At 37.4% G+C, this 26,219-nt stretch overlaps 2 protein-coding genes across 2 annotated transcripts in view; both read right to left on the bottom strand.

Moving 5' to 3' along the window:
- Positions 1-8,765: 8,765 nt before the first annotated feature.
- LOC149136679 (uncharacterized) lies at positions 8,766-10,126 on the bottom strand. Its single transcript, XM_089348408.1, has 2 exons — positions 10,103-10,126; positions 8,766-9,953 (listed from the first exon to the last, which is right to left on the bottom strand). Exons 1-2 carry the CDS (start codon positions 10,124-10,126, stop codon positions 9,315-9,317), a joined length of 663 nt encoding a protein of 220 aa, XP_089204534.1. The 3' UTR covers positions 8,766-9,314.
- Positions 10,127-10,914: 788 nt separating this feature from the next.
- LOC106869730 (uncharacterized) overlaps positions 10,915-26,219 on the bottom strand; it is a 38,542-nt gene continuing 23,237 nt past the window's right edge. The window contains exon 2 of the mRNA XM_014915585.3: positions 10,915-13,841. Within this exon, the coding sequence (XP_014771071.2) occupies positions 11,818-13,841 (2,024 nt within the window). The 3' untranslated portion in view covers positions 10,915-11,817. The remainder of the gene's footprint in view (positions 13,842-26,219) is intronic.

Here is a 26,219-nt window from a genome sequence, read left to right as displayed (position 1 = left end):
CACTTAGCGGTTCGGCAAAAAGAGACCGATAGAATAAGTACTTGGCTTACAAAGAATAAGTCCTGGTGTAAATTTATTCGACTAAAGCTGGTGCTCCAGCATGGGCACAGTCAAATAACTGAAACGAGTAAAAGAATAAAAGGATAATAGAATTGCTAATCTTTTTTCACGCAGCCCTGGAAAGACATTTTCATTCTCCAGCAACATCAACGAACAACCACAGCAAAACACACGACAATGGGATCACTTTGTTGGAGTGTGTACTTAAAGGCAACCAAGGTATTTAAGGGATAGTTCCTTTTACATTTGTACTTCATGATGACCGGAGTTTTTAAGGGATGTTTCGGTTATAAGAGTTAATTTCAAGGAGTCACATTATTTAAGGCGCCTCTCCGTTAAGTTATTTCAAGGCAGCCAAAGTGTTTACGGGATCGCTCAGTTAAGAGATGTTTTGACTGTTTTGAAGTACTTACAGTACTTAACTGTACCAGATAAAGGTTGTGAAAACCCTATCAACCCCATTTTATTAGGTCATTTTTGCAACTGAAAATACCTTAATCGTCTTCGCTCTTACAAAATCAAGGGTTAATAATGCATGCATACAGAATACGACATAAGACATTAACTCAACAAAAATTATTAAAAGAAACAGTTACGATTACTTCAAAATAACCGTAGATTCTAAACAGCCAAAGTGTTCATGGGATCTTTCAGTTAAAAAATGTACTTCATGAAAGGCACAGAATTAAGGGATCTTCGTTTAACCCATTACCTACCAGTGATCTCATATGAGATCACTTAAAAATTACAAATTTCGTAATTATCTGTCAATATTTACACATATCTAACCTTTTTGCTATATCTACTAGGTATATTTCTCTGATATTCAAATGAGGTTTGCTAATTTTTCACCCAATATCTCGCTTATTTCTATTTAAAATGTTATTTTGAAATGTTATTTTGATCATTCCAGCGTGTTTCTAAGGCTGTTTTATGCTAGAAATCAAAGTTTCATAAAAAAATTCCAGTTAATAGAATTATGGGAAGTAATGGGTTAAACGTGGTAGTGAAAATGATTAAGAGATCTCTGTGTTTAAACGAGACACTAATTGCATCTGTTTCGTAACATCATTTGTAATCACTGAACTTAGCGTTTCTTTCAAAGTGAATATTCTCACGTCTATTAACCAGTCTTTTTCCTCCATTCTTTCTCCCTTTCCTTTTCCCTACATTCTCGCCTTCTATCTTCTTTCTCACTTCATTCATTCCGTCTCTCTCAATTACATCATCTGAAGGAAATGAGGAGAACCTAGTAGCTACAGTTAGATTAGCATTCAAAGCATGCTACAGTGTGAATCAAAAGAACCCAGACGTTCCAGTTAACATCAATTATGCTCGACACTTCTGGTGAAAGCAACACTTTTTGAGGGTGTTGAAATCATAATGACCTCCACTTGACAGATGATGACGGAGACGTCTGAGAGTGTAGGTTGTATATAAATAATACTAAAAAGATAACAAAAGTATAAAAAGGAATAGCTATTGCTTCAATGTTCTTGACTTGAGGCTTGATTCAGTATAGTATAGTATGATTCGACAGTTTTTGTATCTTCGTCACCTGTGGACTGGTTTTGTGTAAAACAATGCTATTGTTCGGCAAATACTAGTGACAGCAGAGACATGCTAATGGTACTAATAATACTAATAACACCACATCAGCTTTGAAATGTTAAACGACAATTCAATAACACACATATGCAAAGTATTCTCCCTCTCGTTTTCAGCTTCTCCCACTCTCTCTTTCAATATATATACGTGTGTGCGCACGCGCGTGTGTGTGTCTGTCTGTGTGTGTGTGTGTGTGTGTGTGCTCCAGTATAGCCGCGATCAAAATAACTGAAACAAGTAAAAGAATATACCTAGATACATACATACATACACACATACACACATACACACATACATACATACAAACATACATAATACATACATAATACACACATACATACATACATACATACATACATACACACATACATACATACATACATACACACATACATACATACATATATACATACATACATACATACACACATACATACAAACATACATAAATACATACAAACATACATAATACACACATACACACATACATACATACAAACATACATAATACATACATACATACATACACACATACATACATACATACATAAATACATGCATACATATATACATACAAACTTCCCTGTTGTTGATGTTGAAATTCCAATGAAGGAACCTTGGATCTAGGTTAGAAACCGGTTCTTTCTCTGTTGGCAAGAAATTTTGAAACAAAACTGAATAACGACATACATACATACATACATACATACATGAAGGCGCGTGGCTTAGTGGTTAGGGCATTCGACTCGCGATTGTAAGGTCGTGAGTTCACTTCCCGGCCATGCGTTGTTGTGTCCTTGAGCAAGACACTTTATTTCACGTTGCTCCAGCCCACTCAGCTGGCAAAAATGAGTTGTACTTGTATTTCAAAGGGCCGGCCTTGTCACATTCTGAGAACTACGTTAGGGGTACACGTGTCTTTGGATTGCTCAGTCACTTGCACGTTAATTTCACGAGCAAGCTGTTCCGTTGATCGTATCAGCTGGGACCCTCGTCGTCGTAACCGACGGAGTGCTCCTACATACATACATACATACATACATACATACATACATACATACATACATACATACATACATACATACATATGTGGTACTTGCAAATACCTGGGCATTGATGAAAATATATCATACGAAGCTACTATGAATAAAAACAGAGTGACCCAAGAATATTACACCAGACTAAGAAAAACTATGGCAGTCGGAACTCTCCTCTTACAATAAGACAATATTTCACAGTGCAGTTACAGTACCAGTGCTGATTCCAACATTTAGGATACTTGACTGGTCTGCAGAAGAAATCCACTTCATAGACATTTAAAACGCCTGTAAGATTCTAGCATCAACTGGAAATCTCCACAGAAATGGCGATATCGACAGGCATATGTGCGGTAATATGCTTTAATAGAAATATACTTTTGACGCCATGGTAATATCAGGTTATATGGCATACACACGATAATCATAATTTAACTCTTATCAAATTTTTTGGTGCTTATACAACATTATGAAATGAATACAAATTTTTAAACAAAAAATATTTATTACCTTAAAATAAAATTCAATAAAACAAATTTCCCCATTTGTATAACTCCTGTCCTAACTACTCTGCCATTTACTCTTTCTTCTTCTCTTCTTGCCACCAAGCATAACACGTGCACACATCCTGAACTCCTTCGTTCACTCCCTCAGTATCTCTCTTTTACTTTCTCTCTCCCTCTCTCTATACGATATAAAGTGACTGGAGGATTCAAACAATCAACCAACAACCCAACCAAACATTTATATCGGCTATTATCAAATAGAGCTAAGGCGGCAAGCTGGCGGAATCGTTAGCACGCCGGACGAAATGCTTAGCGGTGTTTCGTCTGTTGTTACGTTCTGAGTTCAAACTCCGCCGAGGTCGACTTTGCTTTTCATCCTTTCGGGGTCGATAAATTAAGTACCATTGGAGTGAATACTAGGGTCGATGTAATCGACTCATCCCACCTCCAAATTTCAGGCTTTGTGTCTAGAGTAAAAAGCATTATTAAATAGAGATAAAGTTGCGAGCTGGCAGAATCGTTCGCACGCCGGACAAAATGCATTTCGTCCATTTTTATGACCTGGGTTCAAATTCCGTTGAGGTCGACTTTGCCTTTCATTTTTTCGTGGTGGATAAATTAAGTATCAGTTGAATGTTATTGACTAACTCCGCCCACAAAATTTCAGGCCTCGTACCTATAATGGAAAGGATTATTAAATAGAGATAGCTATTGTTATTTAACACCAGGTCAAATTTGATCTACCAGATCTTTGACCAAAATCGAACCGGTCTGGACCATCTTGTCATTTATCAGATATATAATGTCTATAACTACATTATCCTTCCTTCAAAACGAAAAAGTGTGACCTGAGAGAGACTTCTCTGCTATTTCTTGTGGGCCAAGCATCCACATAGAAACTTCTCCCTGTTCTAAGTAATCGAGAGGGTCGCAGAAACCCTGCTCTGAGATTCCACCGTTTCTATCATGCTGTTCTCTCTGTTGCTGCCATTCTTGTGATAATCACAGCCACGACGATTCCAACAGCTTACCAGAATATTTACTATTCTTTAGCAAACACTACAGAATAAAGCTTTGTCGTCTGTAAAAACAATTTTTATAGACGGCATCAATACATCATCGTCGTCTGTTTCTTCATTTCTACAGAAAACATGTCTTTTTAATTTCCTGCCATCCCTTCTATATAACTTTTTTTTCACACTTTCAACCATCCACTTATAATAATAATAATAATAATAATAATAATAATAATAATAATAATAATAATAATAATAATAATAATAACAAGCTAATAGTCTTTGGGTTTTCATCCACTTTGCAGTTGCAAAGAAAACATTTCCCATATAAAACAAAAGATATATAGGAATGGTAAAATGGGGAGAACGAGGAATATAATAATTGTCTTTGAGACAAAGAAGATTGTTTTACGATTTTAGAAATCTGAAATTTCTAAACAACGATTCCAGTTGCGGTGAGAGGTGGTGAGTAAATGTGTGTGTGTGTGTGTGTGTGTGTGTGTGTGTGTGTGTGTGTGTGTGTGTGCGTATGCGTGTGTAAAATATGTGCGTACACAAGTGCATACACACATGCATATATATATATATATGTGTGTGTGTGTGTGTGTGTGTGTGTGTTTGTGTGTGTGTGTATGTACGTTTGTATGTATGTATGTATGTATGCATGCATATATCCATTATGTACATAAGTAAAAATAATACATATTCAGTCTTGCATATGAACAGACATAATGTACAGGCGCGTACATATATATATATATATATACATTCATATATGTATGTGTGTGTACATACACATAGACATACATACATATATATATATATATATATATATATATATATATATATATATATATATATATATACACATGTATATACATATATATACATATATATATACATACACACACTCACACACACACATGCACACACACACACGCACGCACGCACCATTAGCGTTAAAAACCATGTAGAAAGTAGACAATGTTAAATACAAGTAAAATTACCCAAAAAAGGAAAATAGGGAGAAAAATCTTCTGGAATCCATGTGTTTGTTCTGGTAAGGAATCACAATGGCATCTGGTTTTAGTTTAGTGAGGAATAACAACTAACATATATAACAACGAGCAGACGACAGACCGGAGATGGGCGGGGAGGTAAGAAACCCTTTCGAATCATTGTAACGCTCCCGCTTGCACCTCTTCGCCTCTTTCTTCACTTTACTACGACTACGACTACTACTACTACTGCTACTACTACTACTACTACTACTACTACTATGTATTCTTTAATCTCCACCTGAGTAAGAAATACTGTGAAAAGAAGGAAGCATTACAGTCGTAATAAATAAATATATGTAGATATTATACAGACAAGAAAGTATGCTGTTGCGTATATATATATATATATATATAGACACACAAACACACACACACACACACACACACACACACACACACACACACACACACACACACACAAATACAAGGGGCTTATTGTTGAAAAGCTAATAATGGTTTTTCTTTAAAATATTTCAGTAGTGTGTGTGTGTATATATATAAGTGCGTGCGTGTATATGTATGTATGTATATGTCTGTATGTATGTATGTAAGTATGTATGTATGTATGTACGTATGTGTGTATTTATTTATGTATGTATCTATCTATATACACACATACATATATATATATACATATATATATATTATATGTACATATATATATATATATATATATATATATATATATGAAAGAAGGTTTGAAAATGCACTTATTTTTTTAAAATATTTATTTACTTAACCGGTTTCACTTTTTTAGAAAAAGATTATCAAAAGTCTTTGAGAATAATAAAAAATGTTAAAAAACAGTCTGAGTATTAAAATGCATATATACATTCTTCGATGATAAAATATATTTAAAGTATAAAGCTTTGTATGAACTTTGTAGTGTTACATACTGATTGTCACACATTCTCTGATATTAAGGTGAAATTGTTAAAAACAGTGTTAAAAACAGTGTATGAAAATACACATATGGAAAAATACATATACATATTCTTATACATATTCTTTGACAATCGAATAAAATTGAGAAGGAACTGACCTGGCCTTTTTGAGAAAAAGGCCAGGTCAGTTCCTTCTCAATTTTATTCGATTGTCAAAGAATATGTATAAGAATATGTATATGTATTTTTCCATATGTGTATTTTCATACACTGTTTTTAACACTGTTTTTAACAATTTCACCTTAATATCAGAGAATGTGTGACAATCAGTATGTAACACTACAAAGTTCATACAAAGCTTTATACTTTAAATATATTTTATCATCAAAGAATGTATATATGCATTTTAATACTCAGACTGTTTTTTAACATTTTTTATTATTCTCAAAGACTTTTGATAATCTTTTTCTAAAAAAGTGAAACCGGTTAAGTAAATAAATATTTTTAAAAAATAAGTGCATTTTCAAACCTTCTTTCATATATATTTCCACTCGTACGGTATTCCACAACTTTACTTTATTATATATATATATATATATATATTTATAAATATAATTAAGGGATCAGCAAATATTTGCTTCACCATATACCGAAGTTCAGAAATAGCAGCTAAAAAAGCTGAGAATCCCACAGATAGCATCACTTGTAACTCACAAAGGCAAAAACAAGAAGTGAGTTACAAGTGATGCTATCTGTGGGATTCTCAGCTTTTTTAGCTGCTATTTCTGAACTTCGGTATATGGTGAAGCAAATATTTGCTGATCACTTAATTATATTTATAAATATATATGAGCTTTTAAATAAGTTCTCCACCAATAATGGTGCTTTCATACCGATGGGCTTGGTAAAAATTGTTAATTGTTAATTGATTTATTAATTAATAAATTGATAATCTTTTACCCTTTTAATTTGTAATAAATATATATATATATATATATATATATATATATATATCCCTCTCATTCTTCCCTCTACTGTTCTTCGCCTCTACCTGTCACTACTTCTCTCTCTCTCTCTATCTCTTGTTACTCGTCCTTCGCCTCTCACCGTTACTACTACTATCTCTCTTTTTCTCTCTACCTCTCGTTGCTCACTTTTATTCTACTTCCTCCCCTCCTTTTCCCTCTGCTACTCTTTCTCTTCACACAGCCTTGGTCACGTGTGTCCGGCTGCTATTTCTTTTCGTTCTTGGAATCACCAAGCTCGCACGTACTTCTTTGCCCCTCCTGTACGTGCTTCACAGCGTTCAAGACATACACACTTCACGTCTGGCTGTACAGCCTTTTTGTTTGTTTATTTCACCGTTTCGTTTTCCTGTCTTGTTTTCTGTCCGCCACTATCCTCCACGAAAACAATTTAATTTGCATTCGTGGGAAGAACCATTTTAACGATGCGTACTGCCTTAATTCTTCGAAACGCCGGAGTTTTAATGGTGGCAGCTGATGAACGGGATGTTTCTATGTGGCCTGCTTGTTTGTTGCACCTTGTTCACCATTTTGTCCTTGTTCTTTTGCCACGTCATGTACCCAGTTATGTATCTATATGTACATGTAGATGAACGTATATACATACATGTACATATATATGCATATACTCATATATTGTTTATATATATATATATATATATGTACATATATATAATATGTATGTATGTATGTATAAATACATATACATGTGAGAGATGGGTGTATGTGTACGTGTATGCATGTGTATGTATATGTGTGTGTGCATATATATATATATATATATATATATATATATATATATATATATATATATATATATAGGGGGGGTGCATTCAGATAGATAGATAGATAGATAGATAGATAGATAGATAGATGTATTCAGGGTTTTCGTACTGAATTTGACAGCTTGCATGAAAGGAAAAGAAAACGCGATATCCCATACAAAAAAAAGTATCTAAATTTTTTTTTTTTATTTTAACTAGATTATGGCTGGGAGATAACAGCCGCGAGCGCTCTCTGACTTGCCATCATTTTTTTTTTTGCCCTCCCCTATTCCAAATTAAAATAAGTTTTATTCTGTGAGAACGAGAATGGAAGCATATGATAACTCTCATTTCTTCCAACCAATCAGAACAAAATGAAGCCAACAGTAAACATACTAAAAGACTTACCAATATTTTGTTACTAAGGACGGCGAGCAGGCAGAATCGTTAGCACGCCGGACGAAATGCTTAGCTGTATTTCGTCTGCCGTTACGTTCTGAGTTCAAATTCCGCCGAGGTCGACCTTGCCTTTCATCCTTTCGAGATTGATAAATAAAGTACCAGTTACGCACTGGAATCAATGTAATCGACTTAATCCCTTTGTCTGTCCGTGTTTGTTCCCTCTATGTTTAGCCCCTTGTGAGCAATAAAGAAAAAAATATTTCTGCTTACAAAGGAAGCGAGCAGGCAGAATCGTTAGTACACCAGGCGAAATGATTAGCGGCATTTTGTCCGTTTTCACATTCTGGGGTCAAATTCCGCCGAGAGCGACTTTACCTTTCATCCTTTTATCTCAGGTTTTGTTGTAACTCTTGAAGTCTTGCATACGTAGCGGGTTTGCTACCTGCTGCCTACGGTATCATGCTATTTGTTCTTTTCAATTATCTAACACTTTCCTGATTATTCTGGCCGTACCAAGGAGGCAAACCTTTTGCAGCAGTTCTACTGGGCACTCTATTTCGATTTCCTTTATATTCCTATTGATGCCTTCTGACCCAACAATAATTGGCATTATGTTCACCTTCATTTTTCACAGTCGGACTATTTCGTACTTATTGTGTCGTATCTATCTATTTTTTTCACCTTCCTCCTTGATTATTTGTGGGTCAAAGGGGTATGCAGCGTCAACTATATAGCACATGTAGTGCATCTTGTCCACCACCACTAAGTCCGGTCTGTTATGCTCTAACACCTGATCTGTTTGGATTGGGTAATCCCACAGAGTTCTGCAAGTCTCTGACTCCGCCATTCTCTGCAGCTTGTGCTCATACCACGTCTTGCCTCTCTCTAGCCCCCACTTTTCGCACAATGTAGCACTTTCCAATGTAACACTATCACTACCGCATCGTGTCGCTACAACTTGTAGTAGTTTTGGGCAAGTCTACAGCATTCTTTCGTGATATTGGCAATGGCTTCATCCACTCTATTACAGATGCGGCACAGCGAAGACACTTGCTCATTCCTAAGGTTGACCCTCCAATTCGTGGCCAAAGCTTGGTCTTGCGCTGCCAGTATAGTGCTCTCGGTCTCTTTTTTCAGTGGTCCTTTCTTCAACCAATCCCGCCTATGTTTTCCAGCAACTTCTGTTGTGGCCACATGGAGTCGATTGTGTAGTTCCTTCTGGCGTAATTCTTCTTCATGTCCTTTTTGTACTTCTTTTGTTTTTCCTCTTTTCCCTGCTTTCAGTACTCTCTTATTCACAGCTGACACTAGCAAGGTATCCTTACGTTGGGATAAGTATCTCGTTAAGCTCCCGAATTCGAGACGTACGCAGTCTTCCACACTTATCAGTCTTCCTCCACTTGCTCTCTTCATGTATAGGCGATCAGTGTCTGCACAAGGATGATGGGCTCCATGCATCGTTAGGAGCTTTCTTATCTTCCTGTCCAACTCCTTTAACTCCTCCTCTCTCCACTTCAGGATTCCAGCGCCATACCGAACTACTGCGACTGCGCGCAAGTTTATTGCCGAAATTATATTTCTGGCATTCAGCTTTGAGGCCAATATTATTCTCACTCACCACAGGTTCCCTTCCTTTATCTTTTCTTTCATATCGTTGTGTTTAATTCCATCTGCCTCAAGTATTCCCAGATATTTATAACCGGATTCAATGATGATTTTTGTAGGTGTTCTATCTTTACATTTGTACCAATCTTTTGAGTCATGTTGGTAGTTGGGTACTGATACTTCCAAGTATACCAATCACCATTGGTATCACACTGTATTCTTAAGAATTACTCCTACTCCTATCACCACCACCACCACCACCACCACCACCACCACCACCACCATCATCATCATCATCATCATTGCGCGCTTTGTGATGGCGGCGAGCTGGCAGAATCGTTGGAGCGTCGGACAAAATGCTTTTCGGTATTTCGCCTGTCGCTACATTCTGAGTTCAAATTCCACCGAAGTCGACTTTGCCTTTAATCCTTTCGGGGTCGATAAATTAAGTACCAGTTGCATACTGGGGTTGATGTAATCGACTCATCCCCTCCCTCCAAATCTCAGGCCTTGTACCTATAGTGGAAACGATTATCGCATGCTTTATATTTCGATAGTCTCTCCATTTCTTGTTATTGCCATCTATTGGGACTGAAATCTCAATTAGAAGGCAGTCGTTTTGCTTGACAATAACCAGCTGATTTTTCTCTGGTATACAATTTGACATTTTCTGAGACCTTTTCTGAGGTATGCCTCTACCATCTTTTTTCTTTTTTTTTTCCATAGTACTTGAAAAAGACACCGATAGAATAAGTGCTAAGCTTTAAAAAAAAAATAACTACTAGAATCGATTTGTTCGACTAAAACCCTTCAAGGCGGTGCCCCAGCATGGCCGCAGTCCAATGACTGAAATATGTAAAAGAAAAAAACTAAGAAAAAGTTAAGAATCGAGATATCCGAATTAAGAAAAATATTTTCAAATCCAATTAAAAACTCAAAAAATATAGAACGGATACAATTTTATTAATTCCAAATACATTCATTGCTGTTGTAACGGAAGTGGAATCGTTGATGTTGAAGTGGTTGTTGTAATTCCAAGAATTATCAAAGGTAGTTCTTCGATTTTTTTATCCAAAGAAACCAAAAGTTTAAAATATATTTTCGTAATGTTTAAAAACAAAAAATATAACACGAATAACATTTAAAGATGAACCAATAAAAAAAAAGAAAATTACTAAACGGAGCATGACGTGAAAAATGGCAGAATATGGGGAAATATCAATAAAATTTTATTTATTTATTTATTTCAAATTGCAATGTATTGATCTTATATGATGTATTGATTTTGTAAAGAATACATCGATTTCAAACAAATTTTGATGATGGAAAATATGAAGACGTTTATCAAAGCCAGACGTTAAGTAGTTTGTGCAAAGATGTTGTTCATAGTGTGTATCTGTGTGTATAGATGTTTCTGTTTATGTGTGTTAATGAGAGTGCATATGGGTATACCAGTGTGTGTGTGCGTGTGTGTGTGTGTGTGTGTGTGTGTGTGTGTGCAAGCGTGCGTACGCGCGCGTTCGTGATTTACTGCGGGTGATTCGCTCAGTCTTGTAACCAGAGTTTGATGTATCAGTATTTGACTAGATGAGACACGATGAGACACGATCACAGCTACGTCCTACTGAACTGATCTTTACAAAAGGAGGAAAACATTCGATGTAATGTTTAAATAATAGCTCAAACCGTAACAATAATCTTCTTCGCTTTTTAATTGCGGAAAATGTTTTATAACCATAAAAAAAACTGTATTCATTTAGGTAATTTAATTTTTAATGACATTCCACCGCGTTTTTTAATAGTTTGTTTTGTTTTCAATTGATAAGTCTGTGATGTTCTGTTGCTTTTTTTAGTTCATTTTTTTGTTTTTTAAAGAAGTTTTTCGCTCAAGATAAACGGCATAATACAAAACGCCCTTCTTATTTACATAGCCCACAAGCAGTTTCGGGAAATAGCTCCCTCTAAAGTAATGATAAGCAATAACTTTACCTACACCTGAAGCAGTAAGGTTATGTTTGAAGAGACCTTGTCTGGTACTGTCTCTGCGATAAATTACCGAAAATCGAGGTTTTTTATAGCGGCTTGAAGAATCCAGGTATGTCATGACTCGGCCAGATTTGAAATTTAGTTTCATACTAAAGATAAGATCTCGTAAACTGATATTCATATACTCTTTAGAAAATTTAATGGGTTTCTTTTCCAGAATAAAGCATACCAATGGTTCGTGGTTTATGTGGAAAAAACTTTGAACCCGCGGAACGTAACCCTTCTCGTTATATACATGAGCGAAGAGTTTATAACTTTGAGAATATTGCCGAATTCCGAATTTAATATCCACTGGGGGTTCTTTTTCCTTGTTAAAAAGTGCCATATATTTTTGCTTGCCTCCGTGTGAATAACTTGTATATGTTTGTATCAATTTCAGGTAGGCATCACTTCTTGCATAGACATGCTTGTAATGTAGAAGTCTCTTTTCTTCTAAACCATGTTCGAGATAGAAGGCGTCTGGAGTTTGACCAGGATTAAAGTGGGCTATAACACTGAAAAAAGTTTTTTCTTTAAACTCAAAAGCACTTATCCATTCCACTTTAAAGTCTTGTTCTCGGATGGCACTAACATATGCTGAAATATGTCTCTCTGGTACTTGATACTTAACGATCCGCGATCCTTCGGCTGGAGTACCAATTTGAATATCTGACAGATCATAATTGAAATAATCAGGAGTATGAATATCGAAATTCTTTGCAAAATGTAAAATTTCTTTGTTGAATAAATTTTTGTTCTTTCTTCCAACTAACAGCATCACAAATGCATCAGCTGACGAATGTGTTGAGTTGTGGTGTTTATGGATAGACTTCAACAATCCTTTATGATAAAAGAGCATATCATCTGTGTTCATATCACTTTCTTGCCAAATATGGCCATGCTTGTTGACATTGACCCCAGCTCCCATCCAACTATCGGCATGTCCAACTATACGGCTTGGTTTCTCCAAGAGCATTCTTACTCCGGACTCGTTGAGAAGATGATGGTCGCCAGAATAATCCAAACAACGAGAAAAGCGCATTATATCATAAACATTGGAGTGCCATTCAACTCTGGCATGTTCTGGTGGAGCATGTAAGGTATTGGACGGCATATGAAATACAGCACCGTTCTTCTTGTTTTTCTCATCGTGATGGTGGTTAGCGATGCTAACCTTTGTATGCCACATACCACACGGCTCCAGAATGTGCTTGCGAACAAAATCAGCGTAGCCTAAATCTTGTACCTTCTCGATAATTCGTTCCAGTATGACGTAACCAAAATTTGAGTATGTCGAGTGTGTACCTGGTCGATCGTGAAGAGGAAGGGAAATGACATATCTGATGACATCTCTCAGTTCTATTGGTCGAGATAACTTCATGATGTCAGTTATGTTGGGTACACGGTAGCCTTTAGATAAATATACAGAGTTCAGCAGAGGATCAAACAGAGGTGGTTTGTTTGCGTTCCAACCAGCAGCATGGCGCAGCAGATCATCAATTGTTATCTCATACAACAGTTTGTCAGTATGATGAGCGCCCCACGGTTTCAAATGGCCTAAAATCCCTCTTTTACCAAATACTTTACTTGTCAGCCCCAATTTGTTTTCTTCAGCTAATTTCAGAATGGAGACTGCAGTAAACATCTTGGCAATGCTTGAAATGGGGAACAACGTTTCTGGGATGATTTTGTGTTCTTTATGCAATTTCCCGTAACCTCTGGCATAAATAAGTTTGCCATGTCTTGATAAAGCAATCGCTGCCCCTTCGTACTGGTGTTTGCTTAAAAATTTATTGAATGCCTCATCAAATGATTTATTGGTTGGCAGTTGATGATCAACACACACACCTATGGAAGAGAAAGAAAACAAAAAACATTTCAATTAATGGAATTTAATTAATGAAATACAAATACAAAGTCATATTTTCATTCATCCTTATAAGCAATTCATCCGTTTCTATAGTCTGAGTTCAAATTCCGACGAGGTCGACTTTCCCTTTCATCCTTTCAGGGTCGATAAAATAAGAACCGGTTGAGCCCTGGGGTCGACGTAATCGACTTACTCCCTCTCTCGAAATTACTAGTCTGGTGCCAACATTTGAAACCAATGAGTAAGGTTGTTGCTTTTTTGTTTTGTTTTGTTTTGTTGGGGTTTTTTTGTTTCTTTTTTTGAGAACCCAGGTTCGAAATTCCCTCAGGACACCTGATGAAGGCTGGAGAGTACATCAGCCGAAACGTTGTGTTAACAACAAACAAGACGAGGACAAATATCCGTCCAATGTATATAATGTAAACAATATACATAATTCCTCATCTCTCAAATATAGAACTCAGTTACCGAATTTCCTCGTGTAAAAGTTGCATTATTTTAGACTTGGTTTTTAACTGAAAAATTTGGAGTGCGAACTATAGTACAACTATGGAAGGAAATGGTTTTGTACCAAGCTTTTCATGAGTAAATACGTTAAATGATTGGATCGTAAAGATCGCTACTACTAGGATATATCTTTTATATTTTAACGTGTTTCGGTCATCTGGCTACGGCCATACTGGAGCACCGCCTCGAAGAATTTTCAGCAGAATGAATCGCCCCCAGTATTTTAAGGCCTGGTGGTACTTATTCTATCGTTTTTTTTTTTTGCTGAACCACTTTCGAGACAGTATATATATATATATATATATATATATATATATATATATATATATATTATAAATTAACTACCAACAAAAATAATTGGTAAGCTAACTCAAAAAATCATCACCAAAATAGCAGAAAAAAACGACAGTGAAGGTATGCAGACTCTTCAAGAATCGATCCTTTTGGTTATATTAATAATAATAAAGGGGTTATGACGCAAAAACGTATATATTCAAATGAACATATTTATCTTCTTCAATATATATTTCAGTATAAAGAATTCATTAAGAGACTTAATAAATCAAAATTTCTTACACATCTTCAGGAATAAATATAACATCAGAAAAACTACATTCGGTTTAAAAATACAAACCGTTCATGGCGAAAAAATTTCACAATTACAAAAACCGAACAAAATTTTTAAAGCTTTAGCAAAAGCTCTAAAAACCGAATGTAGTTTTTCTGATGTTATATTTATTCCTGAAGGTGTGTAAGAAATTTTGATTTATTAAGTCGCTTAATGAATTCTTTATACTGAAATATATATTGAAGAAGATAAATATGTTCATTTGAATATATACGTTTTTGCGTCATAACTCCTTTATTATTATTTACATATATATATATATATATATATATATATATATATATATATATATATATATATATATATATAGTTGAGGTGTGTTCTGTTAAGAACGTATAAGAGTATAAATAGAGTTCGTTCACCCTTAGAATTCCCAAATAAGAAGCCATGGATGTTATAGCATGGAAATCTAAATTTGCCTACGGAGACAGCAACTGAGTATCGCCAGAGGAGACACATATAGATCTTCTTATACAGGTAAATCGTCAAATAATTTAATTTAAACTTAACTTTAAATCTTGTATATACGAGGATCTGTATGTATCGAAACATTTGTAACGATTAAAAAGCTGCCTAACCGTACTTTTGACTCTTTTCCTTTTTTTCTTATATATATATCGAAGATAAATATTCGCTGAAGCCGACACAAAACTCGGTACCTGTTTGTTTAACGACGGTCCTGCATTATAACCGTTGAAAAAGAAAGTAAATAGTATATATACAACGCACGTTAATGTGAGCGAACCAAAGCGAACAACCATCTTCGAAGAAACCACGCACGTGGTGAGAGGTTATACAGATAGAAATCTGAGCTAAGTTTTATTCTTTATTTCTAAGTTTTATTAATATTCTATTCTCTCTCCAAAAACAATTTACGACAAAATAATTTATTTCACTTGTTTGTTAACATACCGTAATCTGTCTCACAGAATAGTTTTGTTTTGTTTATAGTTTTGTTTTTGTTTATTTACGATAAAATTTACTTACGATAAAATCGTTTCTTCTTCTTCTTAGTTTATTTACATACTAAGTTTGTTTGTTAACATACTGTAATTTCTCTCACAGAATAGTTTTTGTTTATTTACGATTAAACTTATTTACGATAAAATCGTTCTTCTTAGTTTATTTAAAGTATTAAAAGTTTTCACTCATTTTCCCTTATAGTCACCTCGTTTTAACACTCTTAATCGAAATCTCTATTCTACTCTTATCCCATCTTCTCTCCCTCACTTTTTCTCTCTTAGTTTCTCTGTTTCTCACCCTCTCTCTCTGTTCTCCGTGATATATATATTTCTCGTTTTTAATTTTTCGTTTTTCTTCTCATTTTCATTTTGTCTTGTTTGTTTCTCTCTCTCGAGTTATCCTCTCTCCCTCATATATACATACATATATATATATGTATATATATATATATATATATATGTATGTATATATGTATATATTTTTATTATTTTCATTATTCTTTTCATTTTGTCTTGTCTCGTTTTGTTTGTTTCTCTCTTGAGTTATCTTCTCTCTCTCTCTCTCATACATCTCTATTCCTATCACATCCACTCTCTCTCTCTCTCTCTCTCTCTCTCTCTCTCTCTCTCTCTCTCTATCTATCTATCTCGTACTCTGTACGCACTCTCTACTCGCTCTACTTCGTATTCTCCCTTCTCCCTCCCCTCTTTATACTCTTCTTTCTTTCTAGTACTATTCCTATATTCTTTAAGATAACCCCTCTCTCTCAAATATCGTGCACCATGGATACCAGAGGACGAGACTTTGTACAGCGCCAAGTTGAGGCCAACAAGAAGATGAAGATGCGCCGAAACTGGCAGCTAGAAGAAGTTCGTCTTCTTATACACGCATGGAACCTGGCCAAAGGATCACCAGCAAATGATCTAATAGCCGAAAGCCTGGATAGGTACAATTTCCACAGGTCAATGGCCCAAATTGATCGAAAGAAACTGGAGCTCATTCGCTCCTACGAGCTCGTGAAACCGCACCTTGACCTCCTAAAAGGCATTATGAGAGACACGGACACAAAAATGGACAGTGAAGACCCTGCACACTGTGCTCAGGCTCAGGAGGACCAAACGAATCACCAAGACAAGGCAGATGCCACCAGTGCTGTAGCCACTGATGAGGGATGCAATGACCATGGTGAATACAGTCAACGCTGCACCACAAACGACAAAGACAGGAGAACAGACAAGAAGACGGTAAACACAAACAGGCTTCAAGCCCAAACACGTCACACAGAGAAAAAGAAAAAGAAAAAGAAACAGATCTGTAAATTCTACCTAAATGGTACCTGCTGGCACGGGGAAAAGGGACAAAACTGCAAATTTGCCCATCCCAAACACCACCAGCTAAACAAGGTAGATAACCACTTACAACAAAATAAGCGGGGGCGCAGAAAAGGGAGACCAGAAAGCTTAAATCTACGTACACATAATCCACCGAATACCAACAGGACTCACAAAGAGAGAAGTCCGTATATTCCTTCTGCTCCCAAAAAAAGGCTATATGCAGAGGCTGTACGAACTGCAGTAGCTGAGCAGCAAGCTTTTTTAAGCTTGGCCCAGAAAATGGTACAACAGTTAACGTGGATGCAGAGGGTACAGAGTCAACGCCACACGAACCATTGTCCAAGACCACCACAGATGATGGATCAGGGATGGCCACCGCTAACACCAGGAACCCCTGCACAGATATCACACCCATATTCCTACTGAATATCCGGGGCCTATTACGAACAGGCGGCAAAGACAAGTTCTTATACTTGAAAGACCTAGTAACATGCAATCAAGCAATATGCATGGTGCTTACCGAAACGCATCTAACACCTAATATAGCAGATGCGGAGATAAATATACCAGAGTATGCCGTACTCCGAACAGACAGAAGGGATAGAAGTCATGGGGGAGTTGCAATGTACATCCGAGAAGATGTCACACCCCTACTACTACTATCACACTCAAACTCTGTATGTGATACTTTAATAGTACACATAAAACAAATTGATGTAGTTGTATGCTCAACATACCGTCCACCAAATACCGCAAAGCAGGAAGGGAAATTTGAGGACAGCCTCAGACGCATAGAAGAGGTCCTGACAAATCTGGACCAACACATCAATATACTTTTCCTAGGCGACTTTAACCTCCCAAATGTTAAATGGCCTGAAGGTCACATCCTCTCTGGGATGTCACTGCATGAACAAAGCCAGGCAAAATCATTGCTAGAACTATCCAACATGCTGTTCATGGAACAAGTGATACTCCAACCAACCAGGGGAAGCAATATTTTGGATCTCTGCTTCACAAACAATGTGAGCCTAATCCATAATGTGAAAATAACGCCCACATCTCTCTCAGATCATAACATTATAGAATTAACTATGTATGGTCCTAGACAACCCACTGACACCCACCCCATCAGGAGGACTCAAGCAATATCCAACCTGAATTTCCACGGGGCGGACTGGAAGTCAATTCGCAGAGAGATTCGAAATCAAAACTGGCATGACAGCCTTTCTATACAAGACAATGACCTCAAACTAAGTCATTTTATGTCAACCATACAAGACATATGCACCAAATACGTGCCATATAGAAAGACCAGCAAACATGCCAATAGAATTCCTAGAGACAGGAAAATCCTTATGAGACACAGAACAAAGGTCTCAAACCAGTTAAATAGAGAACTGGAGGATAGGAAAAGGGCTAAATTAAAACTAACACTGTTAGAAACAGAAAACAAAATTAAACTCTCCCATGAAAAGGAGAGAGCAGAGAAGGAAAAGAGAGCAGTAGAAAGCATAAAAACAAACCCCAAGGCTTTCTATAGATTTGCAAAGGAGACTGCTACGGTGCAGTATAAGATAGGACCCCTGTTCCTGCCTAATGGCTCACTGACTGCAGATCCCACATGGATAAGTGAAGTGCTCAGTACACAATTCAAGAGTGTCTTCACCTCTCCTCTGAGTCACATGCAGATAAAGAACCCAGCTGATTTCTTTGACAATAGCACTCAGCAGAAGGGGACTGCATCCATTACCTACATCGACATTGAAGAGGAAGATGTGATAGCTGCCATAAATGAAATGAGCTCAAATTCGGCAACTGGCCCCGATGGTTTCCCAGCTGTCCTCTTAAAGTCGTGTAAACAAGAATTAGCAGGATCACTCCGGATACTCTTCCAGAGTTTCCTTGCAAATGGTAAACTTCCCAAAAAGCTGAAGGAAGGCACCATATGTCCTATCCATAAAGGTGGAAGCAGAGCAGAGGCTGGAAACTACAGGCCCATCTCTCTGACTTCACATATTAGCAAAGTCATGGAACGAATTGTCAGAAGGAGATTGATTGCGTTCCTAGAAGAAAATGACTTGCTGAATGAGACCCAGCATGGTTTCCGTCCAGGTAGAAGCTGCCTCACGCAGCTCTTGCAGCATTATGACTGGGTCCTGAAGCAGCTACTTGACCATTCAAATGTTGATGTGATATATCTCGACTTTGCAAAAGCCTTTGACAAAGTTGATCATGGCTTGATATGTCACAAGCTGCGAAACCTTGGCATAGCTGGTAAATTAGGAGAGTGGCTGCATGACTTCTTGAATGGTAGAAGTCAGACAGTTGCAGCCAATGGAGAACTATCTAGGGAAACACAAATATTGAGCGGTGTTCCACAGGGAACTGTTCTGGGGCCACTACTGTTCATAGTGGCCCTTCTGGACATGCCCACGGTCACTCGGAGAGCCACTGTCACTAGCTATGCTGATGACACAAAGATATCTCAGGCAATAAAGAATCCTGATGATATTGTAAGCCTGCAGAATGACCTAAATGCAATATATGAGTGGGCAGAGCAAAATAATATGCAGTTCAATGCAAAAAAATTTCAAGTACTGCGCTACAAGACCACAAGTACCTCCCAACTGGCATACACAGGGCCTGGAGGTACTGCAATCCCAGAACCACAAACAGTGAGAGATCTGGGCATCAACATGTGTAGTGATGCATCATTTCACATGCACATTGTCAAGTTGACAGCAAGGTGCAGACAACTGGCGGGGTGGATACTGAGGACTTTCCGTACAAGGGATCAAAAAGTCATGTTGATTCTATGGAAGACATTTGTTCTGAGCCGCCTAGACTATTGCTCTCAGTTGTGGTCACCACACAGTGTTAAGCGGACAGCAGAACTCGAAGCAATTCAGCGGCACTATACAAAAAAGATTTCCACAGTCCAACAGATGAACTACAGGGAGCGACTGAAGGCACTAGGTCTCTACTCCCTGGAGCGCAGGCGGGAGAGATATGTAATAATATACATATGGAAAATACTGGAAGGACTGGTGCCAAACTTTGGTATCAAGTACTACAGAAATGCCCGCACGGGTCGCCACTGCATGGTGCCAAAGGTACCGTCCACTGCATCTCACATAAGAACGAGATACTGCAGCAGCCTCGGTTTCAGAGGACCTCAGCTCTTCAATGCCCTGCCAAAACATTTGAGAGACATGCAAGACATGGATGCAGAGGTCTTCAAGACAAAACTTGACGCTTTCCTCTCCACGATACCAGACGAACCAATGGCTCGTAATGAGACGCAGTTTAGGGCAGCTGTGTCAAATTCTCTTATACACCAGATGTGCCATCAAAACTCTTGATTGGACCATGTCAGGTGGGAGAGAAGAGCCATGCAAGGAACGTGAAAATCACGGTGGTGCACCAGCATGACCGCAGCCACTTGGCTGAAACACATAAATAAATAAATAAATAAAAAATAAATATATATATATATATATATATATATATATATATATATATATGTATGTATGTATGTATGTATGTATGTATGTATGTATGTATGTATGTATGTATACACACACATAGCATAGCTAGAGTGTGTGCTGCTGCCGGACCTCACAAAAAATACATATTGTCGACAGCAGACCCAAAAGTGCCGCCCCTATCGCACACACACACACACTAGCTACGCTAGTGTATATATATATATATATATATATATATATATACTAACTGAATTACCCGGTACTACCCGGAAAAGCGGGGGTTATTTCCAGTTCCCGTTCCCATTACACTGTTTCATGTCCTATCCCGTTCCCTGTTCATTTCCCGTTTAAATTACAAATAGATTTACAAATACACCGTGTCGTGGGACAGATTTACAAATACTGGCAAGTAATACAGTTGAATCATAAAATTGATTGATTGTAATGGTAAGGTAATATCAAAGTTGAACTGGTGGATGGTTGGACGGATGAGAGGATTGACGATGTGCGACTATGAAGGAATTGATTGAGGGCTGATTACTATCAATTTTACAGAGCCTCTTGATATACTACATTTTTGATCTTGCTCTCTGGAGCATAAATAAATAAATGATTTGGTTTGCCGACTCTTGAGCATCCTACATACAGTTGGCCATGGGAAAAAACTGGTTCAGAGACCTATCTGTCGGGAAAGGCATGGTCTGACATGGAATAAACAGAAATTTATATAAGATTATTATTATTGTAAAAATTGCCCTACAACGACGGGCTATTCATCTATGGAAAAAAATGAAAGACATTATCTTTAGTTTTATTGTTTCAGTAAAGTTTTAATAAATCTTAATACGGTGATTTGAAAGCAAATATAAAAACAGTTTGCCTTTCACTTGTTAGTTTTACATCTGTTGTTAGAGATGTAAAAGTTTTGGCTGAGCAGACGATAGTTAATTCACTAAAGCGTATGCGTTAACTGATAGGTAAAAATTCAGTAAACACATTCTCTCTCTCTCTCCTCTCTTTCTCTCTATCTCTATCTCTCCCTCTCCTCTCTATCTCTCTCTATCTCTCTCTCTCTCTCTCTCTCTCACTCTCTCTCTCTCTCTCTCTGCTGCTGCTCAGTCCCTATCTCGCCCACTCTCTCTATCTCTTTTTGTTTCCACCCCTTCTCTGATATCAGTCACCCTCATTATATAAACCATCACGTTCATCTCAACCTAACACGTTTGTACCCTTCTCATTTTATCATATAATAGCCCAACCCCCGTACGAGGCCCACTAGCGATTTTTATTGAAATCAAATTAGCCTATAATTTAACTGGATATTAGTTTAACATGTACGCAAACTTTCGTGAAGGTTGGTTCGCTGATTTAGACAATGAGATGGTAACAGACAGAAATTGCCATCTATATATAAGATATATATATATATATACACACACACACACACACACACATATACATACATACACATACATATATACGTACATACATATACACACACGCACACATGCACGCATACATAAGCGCGCGTGCGCGCGCACACATACACGCACACATACATAGACACACACACACACACACACACACAATCCATACAAGTGGTGGTAGGTTCAGGCAGTAGAGTTGAAAGCAGTGAAGAAACATGTTTGCTTTGATTTCATTGACAGAATGTCAACAATGTCGGTCGCTTTCGTTGTTTTCCGTGTAAACACGTAAGACTTCGTCGCATCTCTTTGATCTTTAACTAATGTTGGCCACAAAGGTTAAAGGGTGGGTTTCAAGTCTCAACAAGCTTCTCTTTGTCTCTATTGTTATTATCATCATATAAAGGCGGCGAGCTGGCAGAATCGTTAGCACGCAGGGCGAAATGCTTAGCGGTGTTTCGTCCGTCTTCACGTTCTAAGTTCAAATTCCACCGAGGTCGACTTTGCCTTTCATCCTTTCGAGGTCGATAAATTAAGTACCAGTGAAACACTGGGTCGATATAACCGACTCATCCCCTCCCCCAAAATTGACTGCTCTTGTGGCAAAATTTGAAATTGGTATTATTATTAGTATTATTATCATTATTATTTATTTATTTATGGTTTACTTAGAAAGGAAGGTATGTACCCATGACATTCACCTACCCATTCTGACTTTCTAATATGGATAGAGTCGATGTTCTGTAGTGCTTGTAATATGTGCATATATTCGTGTGAGTGTGTGTATATTTATGTGTGTGTGTGTGTGTGTGTGTGTGCGCGCGCGCGCGCGTGTGTTGTTATCTCCCCCTTTTCTTAGCTCTCCTGTGTAAACTTTCTAACTTCCGGTCAGCAGAAGCTATGATAGACCGTTGACCAACACCATTCAAATTTTTTTTCTCCGTGTTTTTCTCCTTGTTTTCTCCGTATTCTTTCTGTTGAAGAGCGTAGCTCGAAACGTTAAAGACTTTCCGTATTCCCGAGCGTCATACTAATACATCCTTTTGTTGTTTACACCACCTGTCCTCGTCGGTTATTGTTTTTTTTTTCGTACATTCTCCCATATATATATATACATACATATGTGGTAAATTCTCTTTGTGAGTGTGTTTGTGGAGTTGTTAGCTAACTCCTCCTACATCGTTTTATCGATTTTAATGGAACTTGACACGTGAGTAGAACTCATGTCTGGAAAACTGATGGCATACTAAGATTGTTGAAAAATCGATAATAGGGCCTCTGGAAGGGATCCGTATATATATCTGTGTCATTTTAACCGCCATGGGAAATAACCCATTCACCCAGATTTTAACAGCCAAGGGAAATAACGCATTCATTTTCCTAAATCATTTGGTATAAATCAAATTGAGTATGCTTATTTCTTAGTATTTGAAATGTGGCCATGCTGGAGCACCACCAGTGTAATAACCCTTTCAATGGCCAATTCTATGTGATTGACTTTTGGTGAAGGAGCGAGTTCAACATTACTGCCCTCTTTTGACTCTCCTACCTTGGTATCGGTTTATCTGGGACCTTGGATAGCAGGAGGTCTGTTTCTCGAAAACGTCTACCCCTACTCCATGAAGACCCCCTCAGATGTTCTGGAAAGACTTTAAATAGTTGTGAGCCCTTGAATCCCAAGTTATTGCAGTACATGGTCCTCGCAATTGACGGGATAGCTGCGACTTTTAGAAGTGCAGTGACGTCCAGTTCGGGGACTGGTATACCTCTCGATTCCAAAGTTTGGTACCAGCCCCTCAATGATCTTCCATACATACCTCTCTTCCACTGCATACCTGTACCGTCTTCGTTCCAAGAAAGAGTCGTAGCTCTTTCACTCTCCCAGTAGCTCAACTATTCCGTTCATGCAATCTTCCTGATGTAACATCACTGAACTGCCTCAAGTTCTGCTATTATTTTGACACTGTAGGGTAACCACAGTTAAGAGCAGTGGTCCAGGCAGCTGAGTACAAATGTCCTCCATAGAAACCCATAGTTTCCTGGGCCCTTCTTCTGAAATATATATATGCGTATGTGTATATAGATGTATGTATATATATGCATATGTATATATTCATATACATATGTGTATGTATATATATATGTATATATACATATACATATGTGTATGCATATATATATGTATATATACATATACATATGTGTATGCATATATATATGTATATATACATACATATATATATATATATATATATATATATATATATATATATATATATATATATATATATATGCATACAATAGCGATAGAAGCAGTATTATTACCAAAACTTAATATTTATTCCCACTTCATCCACTTTTAAGTGGGGATAAGTATTACCATATTATCATATGTGAGTGTTTATACACACACATACATACATACATATATATACATATATATATATACATATATATATATATATATATATATATATATATATATATATATATATATACACATATATATGTGCGTGTTGTATATACATGTGTGCAATGTGTGTGTGTGTGTACGCTTGTATGTATATTTGTGGAGGCGCAATGGCCCAGTGGTTAGGGCAGCGGAGTGGTCAGTCTCGGTCGTGGGATCGCGGTTTCGATTCCCAGACCGGGCGTTGTGAGTGTGTGTCACGCTGAATCTCCCTGAGAACTACGTTAAGGGTACACGTGTCTGTGGAGTGCTCAGCCACTTGCACGTTAATTTCACGAGCTGGCTGTTCCGTTGATCGGATCAACTGGAACCCTCGTCGTCGTAACCGACGGTGTACCACGATATATGTATGTATGTATGTATGTATGTGCGTGAATACATGTAGATGAACGATAAGCATTTTGGGTATACAATCAACTAGCCTACTCATTGAATTAGATTATGTAGCTCAGTATCCCGCAGACCAATGTGTACCCTTAATGTAATTCTCGGGTAGAATCAATGTGTGACTCCTTGAACTATAAATACATCCGGCGAGTTCCATACAGTGTCTATCTACCCAATATCACAAAGATGGTTTAGGTTGGTGAAAGGAAGTAATAAATCCAGTTTATTAGGCGCAGGCGTGGTTAAGGCACTCGCTTCCCAACCACAGGGGTTTTGAGTTCAGTCTCACTACGTGACCCCTGAGGCAAGTGTTTTCTACTATAGTCACATGCCAATCAAAGCCTTGTGAATGGATTTGGTAGACGGAAACTGAAAGAAGCCAATCGCGCGTGCGTGTGTGTGTTTGTTTGTTTGTTTGTCTTTGCGTCTATCCTCTCACACAAAGTTTGACTACTAGCCTCGGTTTGATTACGTCTCCGTAGCTTAGAGGCTTGACCGAAGAAATCGATAGAATAAAAACCAGGCTTTAAAAACTATGCGCTAAGGGTGATTTGTTCAATTAAAATCCTTCAAAGGGGTGCCCCAACATGGCCGCAGTCTAATGACTGTAACAAGATAAAAGACATTTTTAAAAATCAGATTAAGTTGGAGTCTACTCGGTAATTAAATATCCAGATAAAACGAGAAAAAAAACGAGGCAAAAGACGTTTTTTTAATTGAACAGAGGCGATGAACAAATCAATACAATGTAATAATGCTGTGGATGAAAGTTGACGTTTCGAACAATCATCCTTCATCAAGAAGAAAGGTCAATAAAGAAAATTTGGAAGGAAAAAACGGGATACTGGATCAGCGGTAATACATTCCCACGTTTATGTAAAAAAAAGAAGTCCGAGCCAATGACCCAGCCTGAATATGGTCACTCGACCTTCCAGAAATAGCAGCCAAATTTCCCTTGAATTACACCTTGTCTTATGTACGTACGTATGTATGCGTTTGTAAGTAATGTGTGTCTACGTATATATGCATGTATGAGCCAATATTTCTTCTTTTCTACCAGGATTCACAACGACCTCGAACCCACAAGAGTAAACAAGAGAGACAGAGACAGGCAGAAACAAGGAACATGCCTATTTGAATACTATGCAAATATTC

This window comes from Octopus bimaculoides, chromosome 3 (assembly GCF_046866305.1).
Source record: "Octopus bimaculoides isolate indiv1 chromosome 3, ASM4686630v1, whole genome shotgun sequence".
Lineage (NCBI taxonomy): Eukaryota > Metazoa > Mollusca > Cephalopoda > Octopoda > Octopodidae > Octopus > Octopus bimaculoides.
Note: the sequence above shows the minus strand (reverse complement) of the source record. Positions and strands in the feature narration are given on the sequence as shown.